The 21,627-nt window shown below is 35.8% G+C and overlaps 1 protein-coding gene across 3 annotated transcripts; it reads left to right on the forward strand.

Annotated features, from left to right (window-relative positions):
• The first annotated feature begins 1,295 nt into the window (after window positions 1-1,295).
• Window positions 1,296-19,231, forward strand: TNFSF13B (TNF superfamily member 13b). Of its 3 annotated transcripts, none has more exons than XM_040056609.2 (7): window positions 1,296-1,422; window positions 7,145-7,557; window positions 7,641-7,746; window positions 15,480-15,536; window positions 15,867-15,979; window positions 16,078-16,228; window positions 17,917-19,231. In XM_040056609.2, exons 2-7 carry the CDS (start codon window positions 7,231-7,233, stop codon window positions 18,027-18,029), a joined length of 867 nt encoding a protein of 288 aa, XP_039912543.1. In that variant the 5' UTR covers window positions 1,296-1,422; window positions 7,145-7,230; the 3' UTR covers window positions 18,030-19,231. The 3 variants fall into 3 exon arrangements, with proteins under 3 accessions (XP_039912543.1, XP_039912541.1, XP_039912542.1); XM_040056607.2 differs by having other exon boundaries at window positions 1,311-1,422; window positions 5,815-7,557; XM_040056608.1 differs by lacking the exon at window positions 1,296-1,422 and adding an exon at window positions 4,003-5,917.
• The last annotated feature ends 2,396 nt before the right edge of the window (window positions 19,232-21,627 follow it).

The following is a 21,627-nucleotide window of genomic DNA, read 5'->3' on the forward strand; positions in this document are numbered from 1 at the left end:
ACGCTCTTTAAGATCCTTTCCAGCCCAGGCCGTTCCATGACTCCATGAAATGAAACCTAGACCAAAGGCTTGCTGTTCAAGTATAGACAGATAAGTTTTGAGAAAATTTTGAACCATTGGTTTAGCAAAAATTATTTGTTCCAAAGATTTTGAACATGTCTGAACTTTAATCTCTTGTTGGACCCTATTCAGGGTCTTCATTTTAGATTTTGTACTGAGTTCTGTCTCTGTAAGTAGATAAGGAAAATACACTGATTATTTCTGGATTTGTTTTGGAAACATTGATGTGATTAATTTGTTATGCTTCAGCTTGGATGGGGGCAGAATAACTCTTGTGTCTTGGAAAAACAGCAGTTTTTCTTTCTCTGAAAGGTAGTTCAGCTTAAGACCAAACTTGGGTTTACTGTATTACAAAACATGGTATCACTCCCAGCTGGAGATACATATTTAATAATCTGAAGCAATGAGCTGGATAATGCAAAGCTGCAAGGTGGCTGACAGAAATGTCCCTTTCACTTTCAGGAAAGGGAATGAAATTTTGAAATCAGAGAACCAAGTCTAACAAATGCTCTGGAAAGCCGATATGATCAAAAACAGTGGAATGGAAAAAATCCAGAAATTTTGGAAATGGAGGGATCACAGCCAAGAGGACTGAGATGAAAGGAGGGCCAGTGAAAAAGACCATAACTTGCTAATATTACTCTAAATCCAATCCTTAAGTGCAGGAAGAAATGTAAATTCAGAGACAGGGGAAGAATCTGAAGAAAGAAAATATGTATTAAAAAAAAGGTAAACATTTCAAAACCAAGTGAAAACAATGATAGTGAATGGGATGACAAGAAGTGCAGGGAAATGTACCAAAGCTTGCCAGTTTAATCCTCATCGAAATCTGACAGAAATGTTAAGTCTGTTCACATACCAGGTTCAGAGAGATGTTGCGCTAGTTTCACAAGGAACAGATTGTGCTGCTTGAAGGCAGAAAGAAAGGAAGTTCTACAGCTGGTTTGAATTACACTTAACATCTAGTGGGAGGTAATTACTTACAAATATTCAAAGAGAAAGGTCAGACAGAGAGTTTTTTCCTTTCTGTCCTCTAGGACTCAAGGACAGTGTAGCAAATACAGCTACGAGGAAATAACATTATGATTTGAAAATACTTGAATCCTTGTCCTGTGCCCTCTACTGAAGGTCTCCAGACTGTAGCAGCAGCAGGGTGGCCACTCCCACATGAAAGGCCATGCTTTGTGTTTATCTTGTTACCGCACAAAAGCATTTTTAGTCCATCTGTGCAAAATCTGTTAAGTTGCATAGTGTCAAAGAGGTGGAGAAATGCAGTTCTCTGTGTTGCTGGATAGCACAGCTGGTGAGACTGTAAGAGAAGTGGGCTTCAGCTGTATGACAGAGATCCTTTCGCCCTGGGCAGTAAGAAGCAATTGCTGTAACATCATGGGGAGGGGGAAGGGGAGGAGGTGGGCATTAAGCTGCTGTGGTATATAAATCCTGGGTTGTCTTCTTATATTTTATATGTTTTTAAAATTATTTCCTAGCTGGTTCTGCTGCATATTTTGAAAGACACCTATAATAATTGCTTTTCCTTTCTGTGACAGTTCCTTTTCTCATTGAAAGCACTGTAATAACCATGTAAAAACTGACAGTGGCTGCAAGTCAGACGTAGATTTACTTTGTGTGGTATGCATTTGGACCCAAATTGTCTAGCTATCTAGAGAAATAAAATATTGCAAAGAATTAAAGAAGGATGGCATACCTAAAATGTGCAGAAACATTTGTGTTAATCTCGGCAATTTTGAAACGTTGAAGAAAAGAGAAAAGATTACCCTTTTCACCTCAGAAGAATCTCATAGAATTTTTTGTTTTCCTTTTAACAAGGAAATTTATCAATTAAGGCTTTTACTGTTTGTGTAACAAATCCTTTACTTGCAAGGTATTCAAAAACTTCCTAGAAATTAAAATAATAAGATGTAAGGTATATAGCAACAGCAGTGGAGTATCCAGAAATAGAGTACTTTTTGCATCCATTTGTGAGGATGAACTTGCCTGGATTTGCTACTGTGTAAGCTGTAGTTAATGGCTGAAAGAACTAATTAAGTGTTCTTGAAGGGAATGTGTTCTGTTTCAGCGGGATATCTGTGAATACTCTTAATACAGATCTCTTTATTAGCAGAAAACTGTAATACGAGATTTATTCTGATCTCCTTCAAAATAGTTCTCCTATTTTGTCCAACTTCAGAAAGGACTTGAAATTAAATGGAAAATTTCAGAATGGAACCTTTGCTTTTTCTGTGCTCCTCCATCTGTTCTGCACTGTCTTGTGTGGTAAGGCGAGATATCGTGGTCTCTTTCTTGTAATTACCGCAGGGACCATTTTGCGGCTGCTTCAAAAGTATGTGAAGCTGGACTCTTGCCACTGGAGGCGTACTTTTAGTGTGGCCTTCGACAGGCTTTCCTGGATCTTTGGGTTGCAGCATCTGCAAAACCTCCTTTTTAAAAAAAGAATGTTTTAAAGTAAACTTTCATGTTTCTTCAGTAAATTGGGTTTTTCCCCAAGCCTTCACAGTCGTATCAACTGCTTCTCTTTTGTGCATTTAACTTCATTATGGGTTTTTCCTCCCCCTCAAAGAAGATGCTTTTGTGGTTGAAGTACATAACTGGATTTCAGGAAATCAAGAATTCCGTTTCTGGTTAAACCACAAATTTCCTGTATGATTGGTTACTATCTCTGCCTTGGTTCCCCACAGATGTAATGTCGATCTTTTATAAGTTTTCAGATTAGCAGGACCCAAAACACTAATTTTGAAAAATTAAGGATTTTAGAAAAAGTTAAGATTGTAGTTAAAGATAGGCTTTGTTGGAATTAATTTTTTTGCTAAAATAATTAGGAGTTAATGGTTAGTTAAAAGAAATTGGACCTGGAATAGTCATTCTGGATCTAAATAACCAATTGCTTGTCATTTTTATGTTTGTTTATCTGTGCTTATAATGTGAAACAGAGAAACTGATAAAGTAGATCTGAAGGAACAAAGACAATGGTAACATTTCCTAACATCCAGACTTATCGAGCCAGGAATCTGGAGTTCACCCAGCTGTAATTTGTCTTGTTATCCAGTGAAAAATTTGAAAGTTTAGAAAGAGGAAGACTTGTTTTCCTTCCTCCTTTTTATGACCCCTCCCCACAATAGGACCACCAACCCATTTCAAAAGACGAAGTACTCATGCTTAATAGCTTTTTAGCTAATTACTATACAAAGCGGAGAATAGGAGGTGACAGGGTTATGAACGTGCATTTTTATTTTAGGTATTTGACACTTTTGTAAATAAAAAAGCTGTGTGATCACCGGTAACTTTGCAGCGTACATTAGGGAGCAATCCCACGCACTGCCCAGCGTAGCATTAAACATATGCTTTCTAACTCTAAACTGTTAGAGAGTCTTTTGTCCATCACAGTTGGGTATTTATACTAGATCAATATCCATATTTTAATAAATCAGACCCATCTTGATCATTTAATCTGATACTCTCTATAATGAAAAAAAAAAAAAAAAAATTACCTGCATAAAATTACAGGGCTTGTTTCTGCTGTAACATCTTCGAAGTTTTAACCGACCTTAATTTTGTTCAGGAACCCATTTCCCTGTCTTACAGTGAAACATTCTCACCTTTAAGACTCTTCAGTGGTAATGTGTTGGGGTTTGGTGTTCATTTATTTATTATTTTGAATTTTACATAAATGTTTTCTCTTTTTCCTGGAAGTAAAGAATTTGGTTAAGTAGAATTCTTAGACAAGCCAAGCCATTTCTTAATAGTTTTCCTTTGCTAAATTAAAGAGGTTTTTTAGTCAGTTAATCTGAGTATTCAACATAACTCATCCTTTGGGTTAAGGAGACACTATGGTGTATGCATGGATCATGTACTGTGCATGCAAATTAAGATCATATTTTCAGAATACTTTTAGTATAAGGGTTTATTCTTATTTGTTCACAGAGTTAGATGGTCAGGACTAGGTTTCTGCAGTTTAATGCAACAACATTTTCTTTTGTAGAAATAGTTTGAAAATGCTGCTTTGAACTGGTCTTGAGGTGGCCCCTAAGGTTTTCTGATTGCATATGTGTCTTGAACCCAAAATTGTTGATGTGGTACAAAAGTTTGCAAAAGGATTTTCAGAAAAGCTGTCCAGTAGAAGCAGGCTATTAACCAAAACCTGAATACCATTTCTGAGATTAGTTCCTTAGATGTCTTATATTCATTCTGGATTTTTGATCCTTTTCACAGTTAACTTTTGTCAGTCTTAGCTATATGCAAATAGGTTTGTTAATATAAAAGCACAATGCTATTTCCCTCCAGCATATATATCCAAATAGCATATCTCTGTTTCAACAAGAATATTCTGCTAAGGGCTCATGTTCAGCTGAGATCACCTTCCCATGTCTGCTGATGGGAGGCTGATCTGAGCACTCCTTAGTCCTCTTTAGTCGCACCTTAGTTTAAAACACAGCAGAAACAGCATGTGCTAATCTTAGTGACTTTGTTTTAAGCAGGCTAAGCATCCCTTTGCAGCTCTGCCAACGAGAGGAATCATAACGACATGGTGCAAGACATAGTGGCGAGCATTGAGGCACTGGCTCCAGGTTCTAGGCTCTGCAGCTAGCCTGGGGTTTTTGTTTGGTTTGGGGGCTTTTTTTGGGATTGGTGATTTTTGGAGGGGTTTTTGGAAGTAATTTTTGTGATTCTCTTTGATGCAATTAGCAATCCACAATTAACTAAAGCTCCATTTGACTATATTAGAAGTTGTTCGGCTGAGTATATTTCTAGGTAATTCATACTGGTTTTCATGATTGATCTCTTATTGCCATTAGTTACTGTTCCAACATTTTTGTCATCACAGAAGTTGTTTGAAATTGCATTTTCTTTCAAACCACATAACTGCTTATGAATCTACAGGGCAACACAAAATTGCCACCAGAGCGATCCCTTTGATGCTTAGCTACAAATGCCTATTGAATTTAACAACTTCCCATGTGTAGGCTGTTGTGATTTTCCTCATCTTCCCTTTGAAATTCTCATTGATCAGAATTATAAGCAAGATGGAGTCCAATGTCTTACAGAAGTCCTCTATGTCACCACAATTACTTTGTCAGCCCAAATAATGACCCCATTTAAAGAGGCTGTGGAGGCTGGGAACAGCCTATTTTCCCTAGAAGTGGATAGGGCACTGCTATTTATATAGCAGTCTGTTATTTTCTGATACATTAATGACTGCAGAGACCTCGCTGGCCAATAGTTTCTTGGTATTCCTGCATAACTAGTTATAACTTTCGTTCTCTCACTCAGTTTCATTTTCTAAAATAGCACTTCTTTTCCAACTGTCACATTATTTTTTATTTTTGGAACAGTCAGTACTAAGCTGGTAATGTTCTGATGTCTAGAGATACTTGAAAGCATGTCTGCTTAGTTCTAATAATTTCTTATTCTGTTTAAAAACCCCTACATTAGTTCATATCAAATTTACTTCAAAATGCAGCCCTATATACAGCTTAACTTAGCCTTTAAAATAGGAACAGAAATGGTACGTTATTCTATTTTTTCTACCCCATACCGATTTCTGTATAATTTCTCACAGTATGTATGTGGCTTCCAGGCACAAGATACAGGGTACATTTTTTTCCTTTGCATTTAGGAACAGATTTTCTTGTCTGTGCAGGATGTGTGTGGTTGCTAGAGGTGGCAAAATAAAGAAAAGAGTGCCTTGCATCACAACGGAAGATGATAAAGCTTATAATCACACTAAATTTCTTGTAGCCTTAAGAAACAGAAGAGGGAGAGGCTACGGAAGTTGTTACTCTATTGTTGTTCCTTCTTCCTTCTCCTTCCCAACAGAATTAACTTGAGCTGAACTACTCTGGTAGGTGTTGTCATCAGAATTTATTACACGGTGTTTGGGCTGACCTGTAAATGTTTTCTCTTTTGCTAAGATAAAGTTTACTTACAGGGTAAGGGGGTTGACCCATTGATTTTAACCATAATTATGATACTGTTTATCTTTTTTCTTCTGTCCCAGACCACTGGAACTTTTAACAAAGGGGTAAAAGTTGAATTTTGTGTGGAAACAGAGTAAAAAAGATCACATGAACATACGTGGGATGTCTAGGTAGCCTTGCTGTTGCTGAGAAGAAAGAAATTCCTAATATAAGATGAAAAGACTTATAAAACCTTAAAATATTAACTTAAATCAGACAATCATCATTCACCTGGGTGTTGTCAGCATGTATGTTTTAAGTTTTGGGTTGTGTTTAATTTTAAATTCTTTAAATAAATATTTTCCCTTTCACCCTGTTCTTATTTCCCCCTCTCTTATTCTTTTTCATCCCCTAGTTTTCACCTCTTCTAGTTCCACCCTACAGAATTTCCTCCCCTTTGTGTTCCCTCTTGCATTAATGCAGGTTCTTGAATTCTTTAGAGAGACTGCATTTATTAGAAAAGTTTAATAAAATGTCATCCCTTTTCAAGTTAGTTTGCTGAACTGAACTGAACTGAACTGCACTGCAGAATTTGCATCTTCTTACAACTGAGAAACCTGTAATTTGTGACTCATACCTGGGAATGTTTTTCACCATCATTTTTAGGAAAGGACACAAAATTTATTTCGAATCATTTGTCTCATCTGTAGGCATATTGGTACTTTAGATATGAATATAAAGATGTTAATATAAATGATATAATATATGTACAGAATGCATCTATATGTCTTCACACATGCAGAGGCATATGCCTGTCATACATGTATGTCTTTTAAGTAGCACTGGATGAAATGCTGCCAGGAAACTTTACATAGTTTCTGCACTTCTAGATAAGGCTCAAAATTACCAATGGTACTGGCTGTGCCTAAATTTAAAGATTATGGGAAATGGCTATAGCAAGCTGCCACATAAATAACTAGTGGAAAGTGAAAGGAGGAAGGTAGCTTGTGAGAAAGTATCTCTTTCCAAAATGCAGCACAGAGAGGTGAAAACAAAGGGAAGACAGAGTCTTAGATGTTCACTCTGTACATTAAGTTTAATAGTGCTATCAACAGCTTCATATGACAGGAAATGATCTGGGCGTTTTGTTCACTTATTCTGGATGCCCTTAGTTTCAGAGAGCAACTGGTAACATGGATTGCACCTCGGAAGGGGACAGCTGAACTCTCCCTCTGGCTTTAGTAAGGAAAGAGCAGCGATGAAATCCGTGGACTGTGTGCACGTCATCCAACAGAAGGATACCGCCTCCTCTCCCTCTGCCCCCCCTGGTGCTGTTTCAGGCACCACGGGACTTTTTTCTGTCACATTCCTGTGGCTTGCAATGCTCCTGTCCTCTTGTCTTGCAGCAGTGTCTCTTTACCATGTTATCATTCTGAAAACAGAACTAGAATCTCTGCGCAGCGAGCTGATCTACAGCGTCCGGGCAAAGTCTCCGCTAGACCAGCCACTCGTGTCCCACGATGAAAATAAAGCAGGTACCCCTGTTTCTTCCTTCCTGCAAGTGTCTGCAGCTGGCTTCAGGCAGGTAAGCTGGAGGCATGGGTTTTGGCTTGCAGGGCATGGACAAATGTGGGGCTCCTCTCACTGGATGTTGCTTCTCCTTGTTAGGAGAGCAGGCTTGCTGTTACTGGCCCAGCTGAGAGCTTGCAGAAGGAAATCTGGAATGGGAGTAGAAACAGGGGCAGGAGGTCTGTTGCCGACACAGAAGAAAAAGGTAAATACCAGCTGATGAAGTGGGTTGGGATGCCACCGTTGTATACTCTCTAGAGAAAAGCAGGAGTGTTTGATTCATGTTTTCTTTCTGCTGTTAGTTGATCCGTGTTCCCACAGCCCATTCTGGTTTTCAAACTATTGGTGGGTGAATGGTGTTAACCATAGGCATATTCTTTTAAAAGAGAATATTGAAATCACAGAATGTTTTGAACCTTTAAAGGCCATGTACTCCAACAATCCTGCCATGAGTAGGGACATACTGTTTAAAGTACCAGATATTTATGCTATCTGCAGGTTAAACTTTGAATGCTAGATCCCAAATCTGCATGATGTGTTAGAGTTGAGAAAGGCAACTTCAAATCATTCAGTTTTTAAACTGTTCAATACTCTCTGATCAAAGTAGGGAGAGGAATCTAATAATAAAAATGCCAATTCACTTTTCTGGGAAACATGCTCACCCTAAAAGAGAGAAGTAATGAGAACTTTAGGGAAATAGGAGTTTTCAAGAAGAAAAGCTGGCTTGTACCTGACAAAAGAGGCACACTACAAGGAATTCAGAAGTTTAGCATAATTTCTACATGAAAACAACCTATCACTAAATAGTAAAATTAATAAAGGAATGCCTATCAAGTAAGATTTTTTTTTTTTTTTTTTTTGGTCATGGTTCTCCTTTTTAAAAGGTTCTGCAAAGAACACTGAAGACTGTGCTTCATTAAAGACCTCAGATGTGTATTACAGAGTTGACGTGTTAATGGGATATACTTGTTTCCTTTGGGGATAAAATGCCTACATTTCTTTCTTTTTCCAAACACAATGGGACCTTATAAGATGAAATGCAGAATTTTATTATACACATACTCTAATTGCACTGAGTAACTAAAAATATTTCTGAGTTGCTGAATCAGTTCACTCTTCTTATGTATACTTTTATATTATTTTAACTGATATCTTATACTAAGAAAAGTTGAAATGGAGTAAATTATAGGTAAAGACTAAATGAAGCTCTGCATAAAATGTGTATCTCAGTGAGCAACTAACATGTATTTCACTTGAGCTTCAGAAAGCTAAATGAAATTTAGGTTCTGGGGTATAATTATTCTACTTCCAATATTCAAAAAACCCCCCAAAAAACACATTAATTTAGGACATCACATAAAATACACAGGTTTATATGAGATTTATTCTATTTCATTAGTAGTCTTTGATTCAAGATCTTGGCTAAGACAGATTTCGCAAACGGGACTGATTGCTTAAATTGTATTTCTTGTAGCCAGTTTCCTACCACAGGAACCACAGACGTCCCCTGCCCTCCCCACCCTAGGAACTCCTAAATAAAAACAAGTTATCTGAAGTACAAGTTTCATAAAAAATGTCTTTTTTTAAATGAATGTTAGAGCATCAGTACTCTGCAAGTGATCCAGTTTCCTCCAAAATAGCTTTCATCTTTATTTTTACTGCTATTTGAGGCAAGCAGGGTTTGGCGCTCCTCAGCTGTGCTTCTGAGTAGACTTTAGATCCTTCTCATAATGTAGCCACCTCTGATTATACCTGTTTACTTCTAATATGTAAAATTTAAATTAAGCTACTTATTTCTGTAAACTTTTTTTTAAGGTAAAGCTGGCTTTAAAGCTGTTTAGGATGGATGACAGAAAACACACAATATGAGCATTCACGTTAAAGGGAAAAGCTACCTAAGTTGACCTATTACAAAAATGTTTTCTAACACATACCTCATACTTTTGTATATAAAAAAATAAAAAAGTAAATTGCAAATCTTGCATTTGTATCAAAGGTTGTCTATTAGAATTAGCTTTCTGCCTGCTCTAATTACAAAAAATTTAGCTTTTCAGAGTTCAGTAACATATTTTCTCAGATCAGATTTTGCTGAGGATCATGAATTTACTAGTCAATGTTAATTTTTTTTTTAGCAGAGTGAGTTAAATAGAAGGCAATGGTGTTGTTCATGGTGCTGAATCCAGTCTACTACTTGGTCTTGTACACAGAATTACAGGATCTGCATTTTGATCTTTTGACATTCGTATCTGGGTACCAGAATTCCATCAGTCTCCAAATTGTCCTGCAGAGGTGTGGCACTCATTCTGTTATTATTGCAAATAAATCCGGGTATTGAGTGAAGTGCCTGTTTTTGTCCTACTTCTGTTTGCTTCACCAAGGTCTCAAAATAGAGTCTGGTTTCATAATTAATTGTTGACCCATCATTTTACTTTTATCCTTAGAAAGCTAATATTTGGAAACATCACTGGTATCTAATTCCTTCTCTTGTGCTTAAACAGAGAGCAGAAGTCAAATATAGAACTAATATCTTGTTTATTTATAAAGTTATTGTTCAGTTCTGGGGTTTTTAGACTTAATGATTAAATTCCAGGAAAGGATGCCCCATCATTCTTTTTTTAGACTCAGCACAGCTTTTCTTAAACATACTGAATTTCCATTTGAATGCATACAAGTGGCCACAATAATTTGCTAATGCATTTTAATCAAAAGGACAGTTGAACGGAAGTGGATTTAACACAATGTTATTTCTTTTTTTTATGGCGTATACATTTGTCTGCGCTAATGCATCAAACTATTAGTCATCAGTAGTTGCATATTTTGTGTCTTGCAAAAATTTCCAGCTTGGGTAGGTTGAAAAGAAGTGTTTTAAGCATCAATTCCAAGTAAAGCTGCACAGTTAGCAGTCAGAACCAGAGCTCTTGATGCAATGAGTAGGAGGGTAAAGGGTGATTTTGAAATGAACACTTCTGGTGAATGTCATATCAGGACACATTACAACAGATGTACTTTTTATCTTTCTCTTTACAAATTTCATCTGTGGAGGAAAATTGGTGCACAACAAAAGACCTCTCCTGAATTTTATATTCTATTCGCAATTATTGATTGTGTTTCCTGTGTGTTTCTTCTTAAGCTGCACATGCACTTGAGTATAGGAACAAGATTTAGGTCCCTTCGCCTAAGCCAAAGTACGAACGTGAGGTTTTATTTTTACGCTGCCTCAGTGCCTCATTCTGATCATTATTGTGGGATTCTGATTCCCATGACCTAGGGAGGTGAGAATCAGGTCTTCTGTAAACACAAATGCAGGTGACCTGCTGGGATCAGACTGGAGCCCCCATGGACTACATTTACTTTGGTGAATTGAGGTTGCCCAACTCCTAGCATGTATGAAGGAGCTGAGGAGCTATTCTATGTAATTCCACAAATCAATGAGGCAGGATAACCTGGCATGTGACTTGGCAATTGTTTTTTACTAGCAATTCTCAGATTCTATTCCAATATCAGTTTTGTCCATGGGAAGTAACTATTGCCTTCCAAGCACAGTGTGAGAGTTTTGCCATTGCTCTTGATAAAATTGCTGTACTGGAAAATTGATACATTTTTTGGTTGGAAGTGTTTTGACTCTGTATGTTGTTGGTTTAGATATCCATGACAGCGGGATAGCAAGAGGTTTTACAAGTGGTACTTGACTTCAGTAATCTTTGAATTGAGACACAAGCATGTTTTAGTAGCTTAAACAAATGCCATATATAAAATTTCCTTACCAAATATTCACAATACTTCATATTTTATTGTTTCAAGAGGTCAAATATAAAATAAAAATTAAAATAAAATTTAAAAGGAAAAAGAAAGACCTACTTTTTGAAAATTGTTATCCTTATTTTTTTCTGCTGACAACAGTCTAACTCAAAAGGAAATAGACCCTTCTATGCAAAAGGATAGAAAATTACTTGATGCAATTCCTGCAATTGTACATGAAGAATTTCACTGAATGAATGAGTGAATAAATCAGTGCTGTGTATTATGCAGAACACTGTACAGTCAAAAATAGGCTCTAAGTTTTAAAACCAAAGTTCTGCTTTGTACTGTATAACAGAAACCTTAATTCCTAGTAAGCAATTCTCTTGTTTTTCTAAATGCAACATGTTATCGACAATTCTGTTAAGTGAAAATAATGCGACTAATTCTTTGAAGATTTGTTAGATCTTAGTCATACTATGCATATACTTAGTGCAACTATGATCAGGGCATTTTAATGCAGGGACTGATTGAATCCATAATTAATGCCATACAAAGATGTCTCTATAAAAAATCACCAAATTAACCAGTTGTCCTGGTTTCTGCTGTGATAGAGTTCATGAAAACCAGTTTAAAAAAATGCACAAGCAAAAACTAGAATAAGATGTCTTGTGATTAGAAATCAAGAAGTTAAGGTAAGAAGAACTGCAAAGAGTTCAAGAAAATGTTTGTCATTTGTAAATTAAATTGTCTGGTGTTTAAATGTGCTTTGGGAAGCTTACAGAGATCTAGACAAAAAAAAAGGAACCTAAATAAGCAGGTCTGGGGTTTTTTTCAAGGTTAGGGTTTTTCCTAGGTTTTAATTCAGCAAAAATTGTCACAGATGTCTCAGGCCTCAGTTATCAAAACTTTAAATTTTTATACATGAGCTCACAGATATTAAACTTGAAATTTTATTTGTATGGATCATTGAGTGAGATTGCAAAATACTAAAATTATTATGAAATTTAATATGTGCATGTGAGGGAAAATTTTATTTTACCAATATTAGGTCTTAAATCATGGAGATATGCAGAAATCTGGAAGCTGTCCTTCAGCAAAAGATAGGTTTTTTTAATCATGACTACTTTGTTATGATTAAGTCAGTACAGAACGCATCATTTCATGTGTTGGCTGTGGTTTATAAAGGCATCTGAACTGACTAACATCTTTAGAATTGGGCCTTCTGTTCAAGGAATAAGACAGACTCCAATATGAACTGCCAACCCACAGCCTGCAGAGCAATTAAAGTCAGCAGAAAAAAAGACTGTTCATCCAAGCAAAACTCTTATATAAAGTCACAAGAGGATGGGGCACACTTTATCACTCTAGATACACTTTTATGCATATAGATCTCGTGGTGACAGTCTAGATATTTTTACACATTTTCAAGATGTATTTTATTAATCTTGCATTTCACATTCATTATTAAATATCCTTTACACTACAAAGATGTTGCTGAAGGTTTGATTTACACTGGGCTGAAAGACATTCAGAAGCAACTATTCAAATTGTATTTTGTAATACATTTATTCTTCATATTGTATTTGAGATTAGGGTGCTTCTTGGAATAGAATTGCTAGCGTTTCTTAACAACATTTACTGTTTACTGAAAATTCCTGTTAATTTACCCAGAAAATGTACATTGTATATCCATATCTTCTCCTTAATAGTAGTAGTGTTTACTTGGAATTTGTTTCAATTAATTAGTTTAGGCATGTAAATAGTTCCACTGAAGTCAAAGTACTTGTATATACTGGAAGTAGTCATGTGTCAGCTTTGGCTTCTGAACGTATTTTTGAAGCACATTGTTCTTCAATCTGTCAAGTACTTTTTTACATATTGTCTTTTGTAGCTTTAGGCAAAATGGCCACTGTGCTATTTTCTGTTGTCATGAAGGACACTATTGCATGCATTTTCTCCAAAAACAAGCTTACTGTAGTCTGTGGAGGCTTGTTCCTATCTGCACATATTAAAAGAAAAGAGACAGATTTTTTTTTTTTTTTTTTTTTTTTTTTTTTTTTTTTTTTTTTTTTAAGATTAAGTACAGGTCTGATGGCTGTAGAATAAAGTAGAGTTGGTATGTTTATTGAAAAAAGATGGAGATGATCTCAAACTGTACTGATCTTGCAGATTTAAATTACTTTGAGCTGTTCTCAGCAATGCTGACTAGAATTTCAGTGCTGCAAACAGCTGAAAAAGAAATCCAGAATTGCAAACTGAAAATTAGGATAGTTTGAAGAATGCCCAACAAGTTTGCAGAGCGAGTTTAGCAAGACTTGCTAAAGTAGCCATAGTTTTCACTGCTTGTAGACACTTCTCACTGGTACCCAGCTGGATAGCAGCTGGTTAGTGGGAATCATCATAAATCCTCTCATCTAATTAGTGAAAAATCTAGTGGCCACACTAGTGAGTTCTTTTAAAAGCAGGAATTAAAATTTTGTATTAGCATAGTGAAATACTAGGGAATCAACAAATTCCATGTACTAGGAAGGCATTTTGTTCAAAGAATTAATAACTTGTGAAATAAATTACCTAATATGCTGTTGTATGTCTCCATAAAATCGCATTTTAATTTTATTGAGAAGTTTAGTTTTCAGAAAACTCTTTTGCTCACACGTGTGATATAAAAGGTATGAAGTGCATACCTTTTTTAATTTGGTGTTGGCTTGAGGTTTTTTTAATTTCTTACCAGAAGGTAGATAATTCAGATGCCTTTAAATTCTTATTTTGAAAAATCTATAGATTGTAGATTGTACATTATTGATATGTATTGATAGAAGTCAAGGACATATTTCAGTGTAGGATACAGGAGTTTAGATGATAGTATTCCTATTAATATAAATAGGGCTTGCAGGTTGTCTGATCATTCTGGCATTGGAGCATTCCCAGATATGCACTTGCATCCTTGTGTGCTGCTAGTTGTGCTGGCGAGCATCCAGCCCTCTTCTGCTGTTTTCAAGAAGGACTCTTTAAAAAAGAGACTTAGAAACAGGAAGAGACTGCTTTCCACCCAAATCCTCTTGCTACCTGCTGTGCACCAAGGGGTTTGTGGTACTGGACACTTGATTGCTCATGAGGGTACCACTGACAAATATAGAAACAGGATCCCATATATCCATGCCATTCCCCATTATAGCCAAGTCTGTGTGGCCAAGTCTGACCCACAGCCTTCTTCTGTGAAAAGTGGTAAACAAAATGGAGCAATCCATGGCAGGATTTTCTTCTCTTGACTCTTAATAAATTAATTTGGTCTTTGTCATGTGCAGTAAATATTACTACTCAGTTTTCCATCCTTCAAAATGTCATGAGAATCATATATTTTGATTAAAATCTGCTCCAAGCAAATGCTGCTATTCTTTTTTCCTTTTATCCTGTTGCCTGTCACTTATGCTTAGCAGGTTTTTTTAAACTATCTTTGTTTCACTTGCAAATCTATATTTTAACATTCTGCAGTATTTTTTCTCTGAACACATACCTAATTTCTCATTAGTGTCACCAATCTCTATAGTTTTGAGCAACACATTTTGATGGATACCAAGCTATTTGTTATTCATGCATTAATTTGCTAAGAGTTGTCTCTCTATTTTCCCTCTTAGTCTCAGTATAGGTTGATCCAGTGTAGGTATCTGAAAACATATTGAAAGAACTTATATATGGACTTTGAAAATTTATTAGGAAAGAATATATGACTAATATTTTACAGCGACAATAAATAGAAAGTAAATTCTCTAAATAATATGGCAAACATAGTTAGAAAATGTGCTATCATAGCTGGCAGCATTGGGGCTTTTTTCAAGCTTTTGCTTAGAAATTTAACAAGGCTAATTGACCTGCTGATTTCTAGCTCATTTGACTTACTGTTACATAATTATATTAAGACCAGATATTAAAACAAGCAAGTGTTACTTGTGCTGCTACCTGAGGCCTCCTACTTAGCTGCATGATCTCGGAAAGTTATCTATATATTGTGACAAGAATTTTCATTTTGCACACTTGAGTAAGATCTATGTTAAAATCAATATGTTCTGGTTTAAAATTAGTGGTGAGACTGAAAGATTTCTTTCATGTCTTTTTTTATTTTTTTCTTAAAGTAGTTTCATAAGTTTATTCTATTACTGATTTATGTCTCTTTGATTTCAAAATGCTTTCACTTCGCAGTGCTGCAGGCCTGCTTACAACTGATTGCTGACAGCAAAAGTGATATCCAACAGAAAGGTAAGAATATGGGCCATGATTTATAGTTTATTCCATGGGATAAATATTTCAACAATTTTTGCCTAACTTAAAAGCAGTAACTGAGTTATAACAGCAAATTTAAAAATAATAATAAAAAAGAAGCAACAACAAAAATACCAAAAAACAAGGAGGTCCCTGCACCTGGAAGGTCCCTGGATCTGGATGGCTCTTGCAAATATCATCCTTTCAGTGGGGAAATCCACCTAGTGAGACTGGAAGTTCTATTTAGAACCCAGCTTTGTTAATTTTCAGCAGGTGAAAATGAAGAAAATAACCTTTAGGTTCACCCAAAATTATTTTGTCTTTTAGATGATTCAAGCATCGTCCCTTGGCTCCTGAGCTTTAAACGTGGAACAGCTCTGGAAGAACAAGGAAATAAAATAGTGATCAAAGAAACAGGTTATTTTTTCATATATGGCCAGGTGAGAAAGCTCAATTCACTTCAGCACCTGACTTTTGTAAGGATTTTTTTAATGCCTTCATACAATAAGTTTAAAGTTTTCACCTCTTCTTTCTGTAGGTTTTATACACGGATACAACTTTTGCTATGGGACACCTAATACAGAGGAAGAAGGCTCATGTGTTTGGCGATGATCTCAGCTTGGTGACATTGTTTCGCTGCATCCAAAATATGCCACAGTCTTATCCAAATAATTCTTGCTATACTGCTGGTAAATATCTGCATTTTTCTTTTCTTTGTTTGCAAATAAACTGTATCAAATAGAATCTGTAGTGTTGGGCAATTGTATTGCAGCAGTCATAAAGAGCAGGGTCTGCATTCATGGATCTGCCTAAGTGAAAAATTAGAGAATGCTTTCAGAAACTACAGTTTTATATAAAATATCAGCAGATGGAGATTATACATCCTGCTTGGTGATCTGAACAATTTTTCTCTCTCCATTGACTCTGTAATGTAGTTAAACATTCTGGTGTTTTCAGTTAGATGCCTGAGGCAGGCAAGAGGAGTACCTACTGTCCTTATTGAAGAATTCAATTTAACCTAAGAGTTGAATTCCATATTTAGTTATCCCAAGAAAATATTAAAGAGCTATATTCTTCTTTGAAATGTCATGTATGGATTTTTGCCATCCAATACTTGCATACCTTACTGTGATATTTCTACTCCTTATACAGGCTACTGCATTTTTAGTCTTTGGTTTGATGAAAAATGGTCAATTCCTATGAGGCGCTCTTTATGACTGCACAAATTAGAAACGCCACAAGAAATACCAACTAAAATATTTAATTCAAGTCCAGCAGGCTCAATGATCAATATATGTGCATATTCCTGCAGTAGCATTTAAGGCATTAATGTCTGGGCCTATAAAACCCCATATATCATTTCTTATCTATCTGTCTTTCCACTTTAATGGTGAATTTGAGGGTTTTCTCTTTGGTTATTTTCCAGAAAGATTTTTTTTTTCAATGCCTTATGAAAAGGTGGGTGACAGTGAGGGATGGAATTGACTGTCGGCAAGTAATGGCATTCAACAAATGGGATGTGGCAGGAAGTTTTTTGGTTTTTTTCCAAATAAAAATAAATTCTGACTAAAGAACTAACTAGATACTTCATCCTGGCAGTTGAGCCTGTCCAAACATTTAGTTTAGGTTTTTGCCCCTTCAGTCATGTATTCTTTCAACATAACCACCTTCAATTTCATCTATATTCTGATTTTACCCTTGTATTACTGCTCCCCTTTCCTAACTAGGATCTCTATCTTGCCACTTCAGGTTTCTGCTTCCCAGATTTCCATTGTACCATTTTCACCTGGAAAAAAAAAGTACTGACTGCTCTCTCTCATGCTTTTGAGCTTGTGTCACAGCAGATGTTAGATATGTTCTCAGCTCAGCAACTGCAGCTTGAAGACAACATGCTCTTAGTTATCATATCAGCTGATGTGTGGCTGGCAGGATGCAAAATTTGTGATCTGCAGTTGCAGTGGATCAGCTGATGTGTGGTAACTTTGTTAGGCTGGTAAAACTCATCAGATCTCCTTCAGAAGTGGGGAACACAGTGGTCTAGGGCCAGTAATTCTCGATGCTGACCTTGACTGTCTCATCACCATAACATGAGGAACCTAGGTACACCACGGTTAAATTTTTTTGCAGTGTTTGCTTAAGTGAACTGTTATGTTATGCTGAGTGCAGTGTGCCAATTAGGTCCATCTTCACAGAGGATGTTAAGTGTCAGTTTTGGATAGGCTGTAGCCTCTAAGATTGTGCCTAAAGATAAAAGCACTCATCACAAGTAACAAGCCATACTTACATTTGTAAGATGACACATAATGACTTTTGAATACCATTTTTAAAATAGCGTATTTGAAATATTAACTTTAAAATATTCCAAATCTTTTGCCAGGTATTGCAAAATTAGAAGAAGGGGATGAACTTCAACTTACAATACCACGGAGAAGGGCTAAAATATCCTTGGATGGAGATGGTACTTTTTTTGGTGCAGTAAGACTCCTCTGAAGCCCTTCATTTCTGTTTTTATGCTTAATGCCATTTTCTTCTCTACCTATGCCTTTGTCAGAAAAAGATATTGGATTGTAATAAAGCTGCCAATTCAGCCTCTCCTAATTCACCACAGGTTTGTAAGAATTTTCTTCACTTTAATATGCAAACCCAAAACAGGAAACATACCAGATATGCTTTTGATATAACCACCATGTGATTACCAGAAAGCCAGTTTATTTTAGACAATGAGAGACCCTAGATAACAACTTTAAAGCAGTGAGGTTTTGGCCTTGAAACAATTTGTCGTCCATATGGTAAATCAAAGAAGGAGTTGACCAAAAATAACTGCATGACCAGTATGATAGGCTATCAAATTGTTATCAATTGAAAACTAAATCTAAGCTAGAACTGCATCTTAGATTTGCACTATTTCATCAATAAAGTATTTAACATATAAAATGTGGGGAAAAATCATCTAACAGTAGATTCCCCACCACAAAATGAAATTGTTAGGTAGGTTCTGAGCTTTGGATTTCTCTTCTTTTCCCAAAGATACTGGGGAAGGAAAAAATCTAAATGTCTGGAATAATGAAAACAAATATACATAGTAGACACTGTCTTGCTTCTTCCCTGTGAATAAAAAGTGAATAAATCACTAAAATATATTAGTATTTACTAATTAGAATTAATTTTACTGGAAAGAACACGTAAAATTTCACTTCAACAGATTAATTTTCAAAGCATTGCTATTCATCAAAGAGTATGTGTACACTTCTATGTAAACAAGGCTGGCACAGGAAGAAACAGTGAAATTAGACACAATATCATGGTTGGAATTGGATTTCTGCCTCCATAATTTCTGCAGTCATATATAGATGTGTATATATATACACAATATATAGACATATCTGTATATATTTGAAAGTATGTGCACACACATAGGTATTGGGCATTTGAGGATATAATTTTATGTTCTTTTGACCAGTTTATCCAATGGAAATACTACATCACACATATATCCCTTGCTTCTTGGTATGATCCATTCTATGCAATATAGTAAAAAGGAAAATCCAATAGATCTGGAGCCAGCCATGCAACTAAGAAAATACACTTGTATCTCAGAGGCTTTTTCTGCAGTTTTGAATATAGTGCTTAACTCTCTTTTACAAAAATATTCAGATCTGTAGAAAGAATAAACAGATATCCTTTTTTCTTTTCTTTTGTCTGGCTGCTTTGTTCAGTAGATAGTATTTGTGTCTTTTTTTTATCCCAAGTATTGTATGGTTAAAGGAGCTATTGTACATTTCCCCTCATCTTAAAGAAGCATTTAAGTGCCATTGGAATAGATAAAAAGTAAAACCCCAAGCAATGAATTGTACTTCCTTTGAAAATATTTTTAGGACCTGGGAATTGTGTTATATAAGCTCACTTAGTAAAGAAAAGATGATCTGTATATGGCAGTGTCTTTGTCTGTTTTTATGAATTGTGATTTGATTGATTTCTCATGGTGATACATAATAAAAGATATTTGGATCTCAGAATTATAAAGCATTGTAAACTAATGAAACAATTATTTCATCTTCTCTGGGCTTCAGAAGACATTTCAGCAATAAGCATATGTGTATTAGATTTTTACACTGGGTTTTTTAAAAAGCTTAACTACAGTTTCAAAATATCTGCAAGTCCTCCTTTTTAAAAAAAAACAAAAAAAAAACTTTATTTATATGTGGAGCTGAAACTGCAGCTGCTTTTTTTTTTTTTTTGGTTGTTACTATTATTATTATTATTATTATTATTATTATTATTATTAAACTTTGATGTGCTGAATTTGCCAAAAGGCATTTTAAATCCTGTACAGGAGCCCTCCATTTAACCAGGGTTGTCTAATGCTGCATGTGGGAAAAACAGCTATCAGCAAGCAGCAAGTTGTCTGTTATTACTGAAGTAAATTAATGATGCCCAGAATCTCTCATCAGAAGTTTGTTGATTTTAGCATTTCCTGATTATAGGAAAAAATATGTTGTTACTGTTGCTTTCCCAGAGACTTGGTAGCTAAACTTGCAAATTTAACTTTCATTGTGTAAGCTTCCCCAGTGGTTTTGGTGGGCTTGTGTGTGCTTAGCTTTAGCCATTTCCCTGGCTGGATTTCTTCCTTCTGCTGCTGACAAATGTGCAAAGTGCAGAAGTTTGGAAAGGGTCTGGCACATGATTTGGCTTGGAGGAAAACTTCTGTCTTCTGAAAGAAAAATTTTCAAAGCCGTTCCCTTCCTTAGATGGATGAAACTGAACTTCAACTTTCTTCACAAAAACCATGAACCATGTTTCTGTGAACCACGAGAACTCCCACATGTGTGCAGAGTGCAAGTTGACAGACTGTTCAGATATTTCTGCTGGCAAATCTGGCAGTTCTGATGCTGTCAGATTAGCTTTTTACTGGCTTCATGAGAAAATTTATTTTCCCAAAATTAACCTACTTCTGCACAAAGTTGAGTGTTAACAGATCAGCATTTTCTGATAAAAGCATAAAGGAAAGAGAATACTTCATCCCTGATCATTCTGCTAACAAGCTGGTGATACAGAAGGTAGCAAAGTGCATCCAGACCACCATCACACACATACTTCAGTGAGTGGGAGTTAGCGAAGCATTATGCATTTTGGAGGTATTTAAGTGTGATGGACAGAAATGAGTATCTAATTGGTTCATATAATATTCTACATTTTTATCAAGGATATCTAGCATTTAAGACAGGTTTCTGCAAATGCAACAAACTGTGTGCATACTCTGGTTCTTTTACATGTGGTGTTAAGCAGCAGTGTGGCAAACATAAGGGACCTTTTCTTTCCAATGCATTTCAACACAAAGTGTGAAGTTGTAACATTATTTCCTTTTTAATAATGTGCAGTTGCCAGATATATAGCTGCTTTCAATATAATGTATTTAAAGTAATATGTATCTCATCTCTTTTATGTAATGTGCAGTCACACACCCTGCCAACATACTGGGTATGTTCATTACTCTCCTATATCTGACTGTTTCTCAAATTGCTCAGCATTTGCCAATTTAAGACTTTCATTTCAGAGGTCCCATATTTTTTGCCAAGCTTATACTGCTGGAGCTGACAGTTTCCGTATCTCTGATTTGTGTCTTAGGTTGAATTATTTTGGGTTATCTGTAGCCCTCAAAGTACTACTCTTCTAAAGATGAGGTTAAGAAAAAAGGTGTTCTTTGGAATTCATTTTAAAATTTTGGCTACTTTTTCTTTGGAAAGGCCTAGGGATTTTGCTTTGAAAGAAGAAATGTGTATAACGTGGGTCTTGTTTTGTTTTAGAAAGAGTTTTCTTTCTTCCTTCCTCTCTTTCTTCTGGACTCTCACAGAGTATATGCTTTTGAAGAATATTTTATGCTTTGTCATGTTAAGCATATTCTATCTCTGGAACTTTCAAAAAGAAGAGGGAAATGTTCCCAGCAGTTTTGTGTCTGGATTACATCAATAAGGTCTAAGTTTGTTTTTCAAGATCAGTCCAAATAGCAGCGAGAAGGAAGTTGATGCAAATGCAGGGAAGAGGGAAGGTAAATATTTGATGTAGAAAGACTCTCATGGAATTTGCAGGT

This window comes from Hirundo rustica, chromosome 2, assembly GCF_015227805.2.
Source record: "Hirundo rustica isolate bHirRus1 chromosome 2, bHirRus1.pri.v3, whole genome shotgun sequence".
Classification (NCBI taxonomy): domain Eukaryota; kingdom Metazoa; phylum Chordata; class Aves; order Passeriformes; family Hirundinidae; genus Hirundo; species Hirundo rustica.

What these genes read in the sequence shown, in the direction of transcription:
- TNFSF13B (XM_040056609.2), top strand. Translation starts at nt 7,231, where the DNA reads ATGAAATCCGTGGACTGTGTGCACGTCATCCAACAGAAGGATACCGCC. An exon ending in AAGTGATATCCAACAGAAAG is followed by an intron (nt 15,537 to 15,866) that starts GTAAGAATATGG and finishes TTTGTCTTTTAG; the next exon opens with ATGATTCAAGCATCGTCCCT. An exon ending in TAATTCTTGCTATACTGCTG is followed by an intron (nt 16,229 to 17,916) that starts GTAAATATCTGC and finishes ATCTTTTGCCAG; the next exon opens with GTATTGCAAAATTAGAAGAA.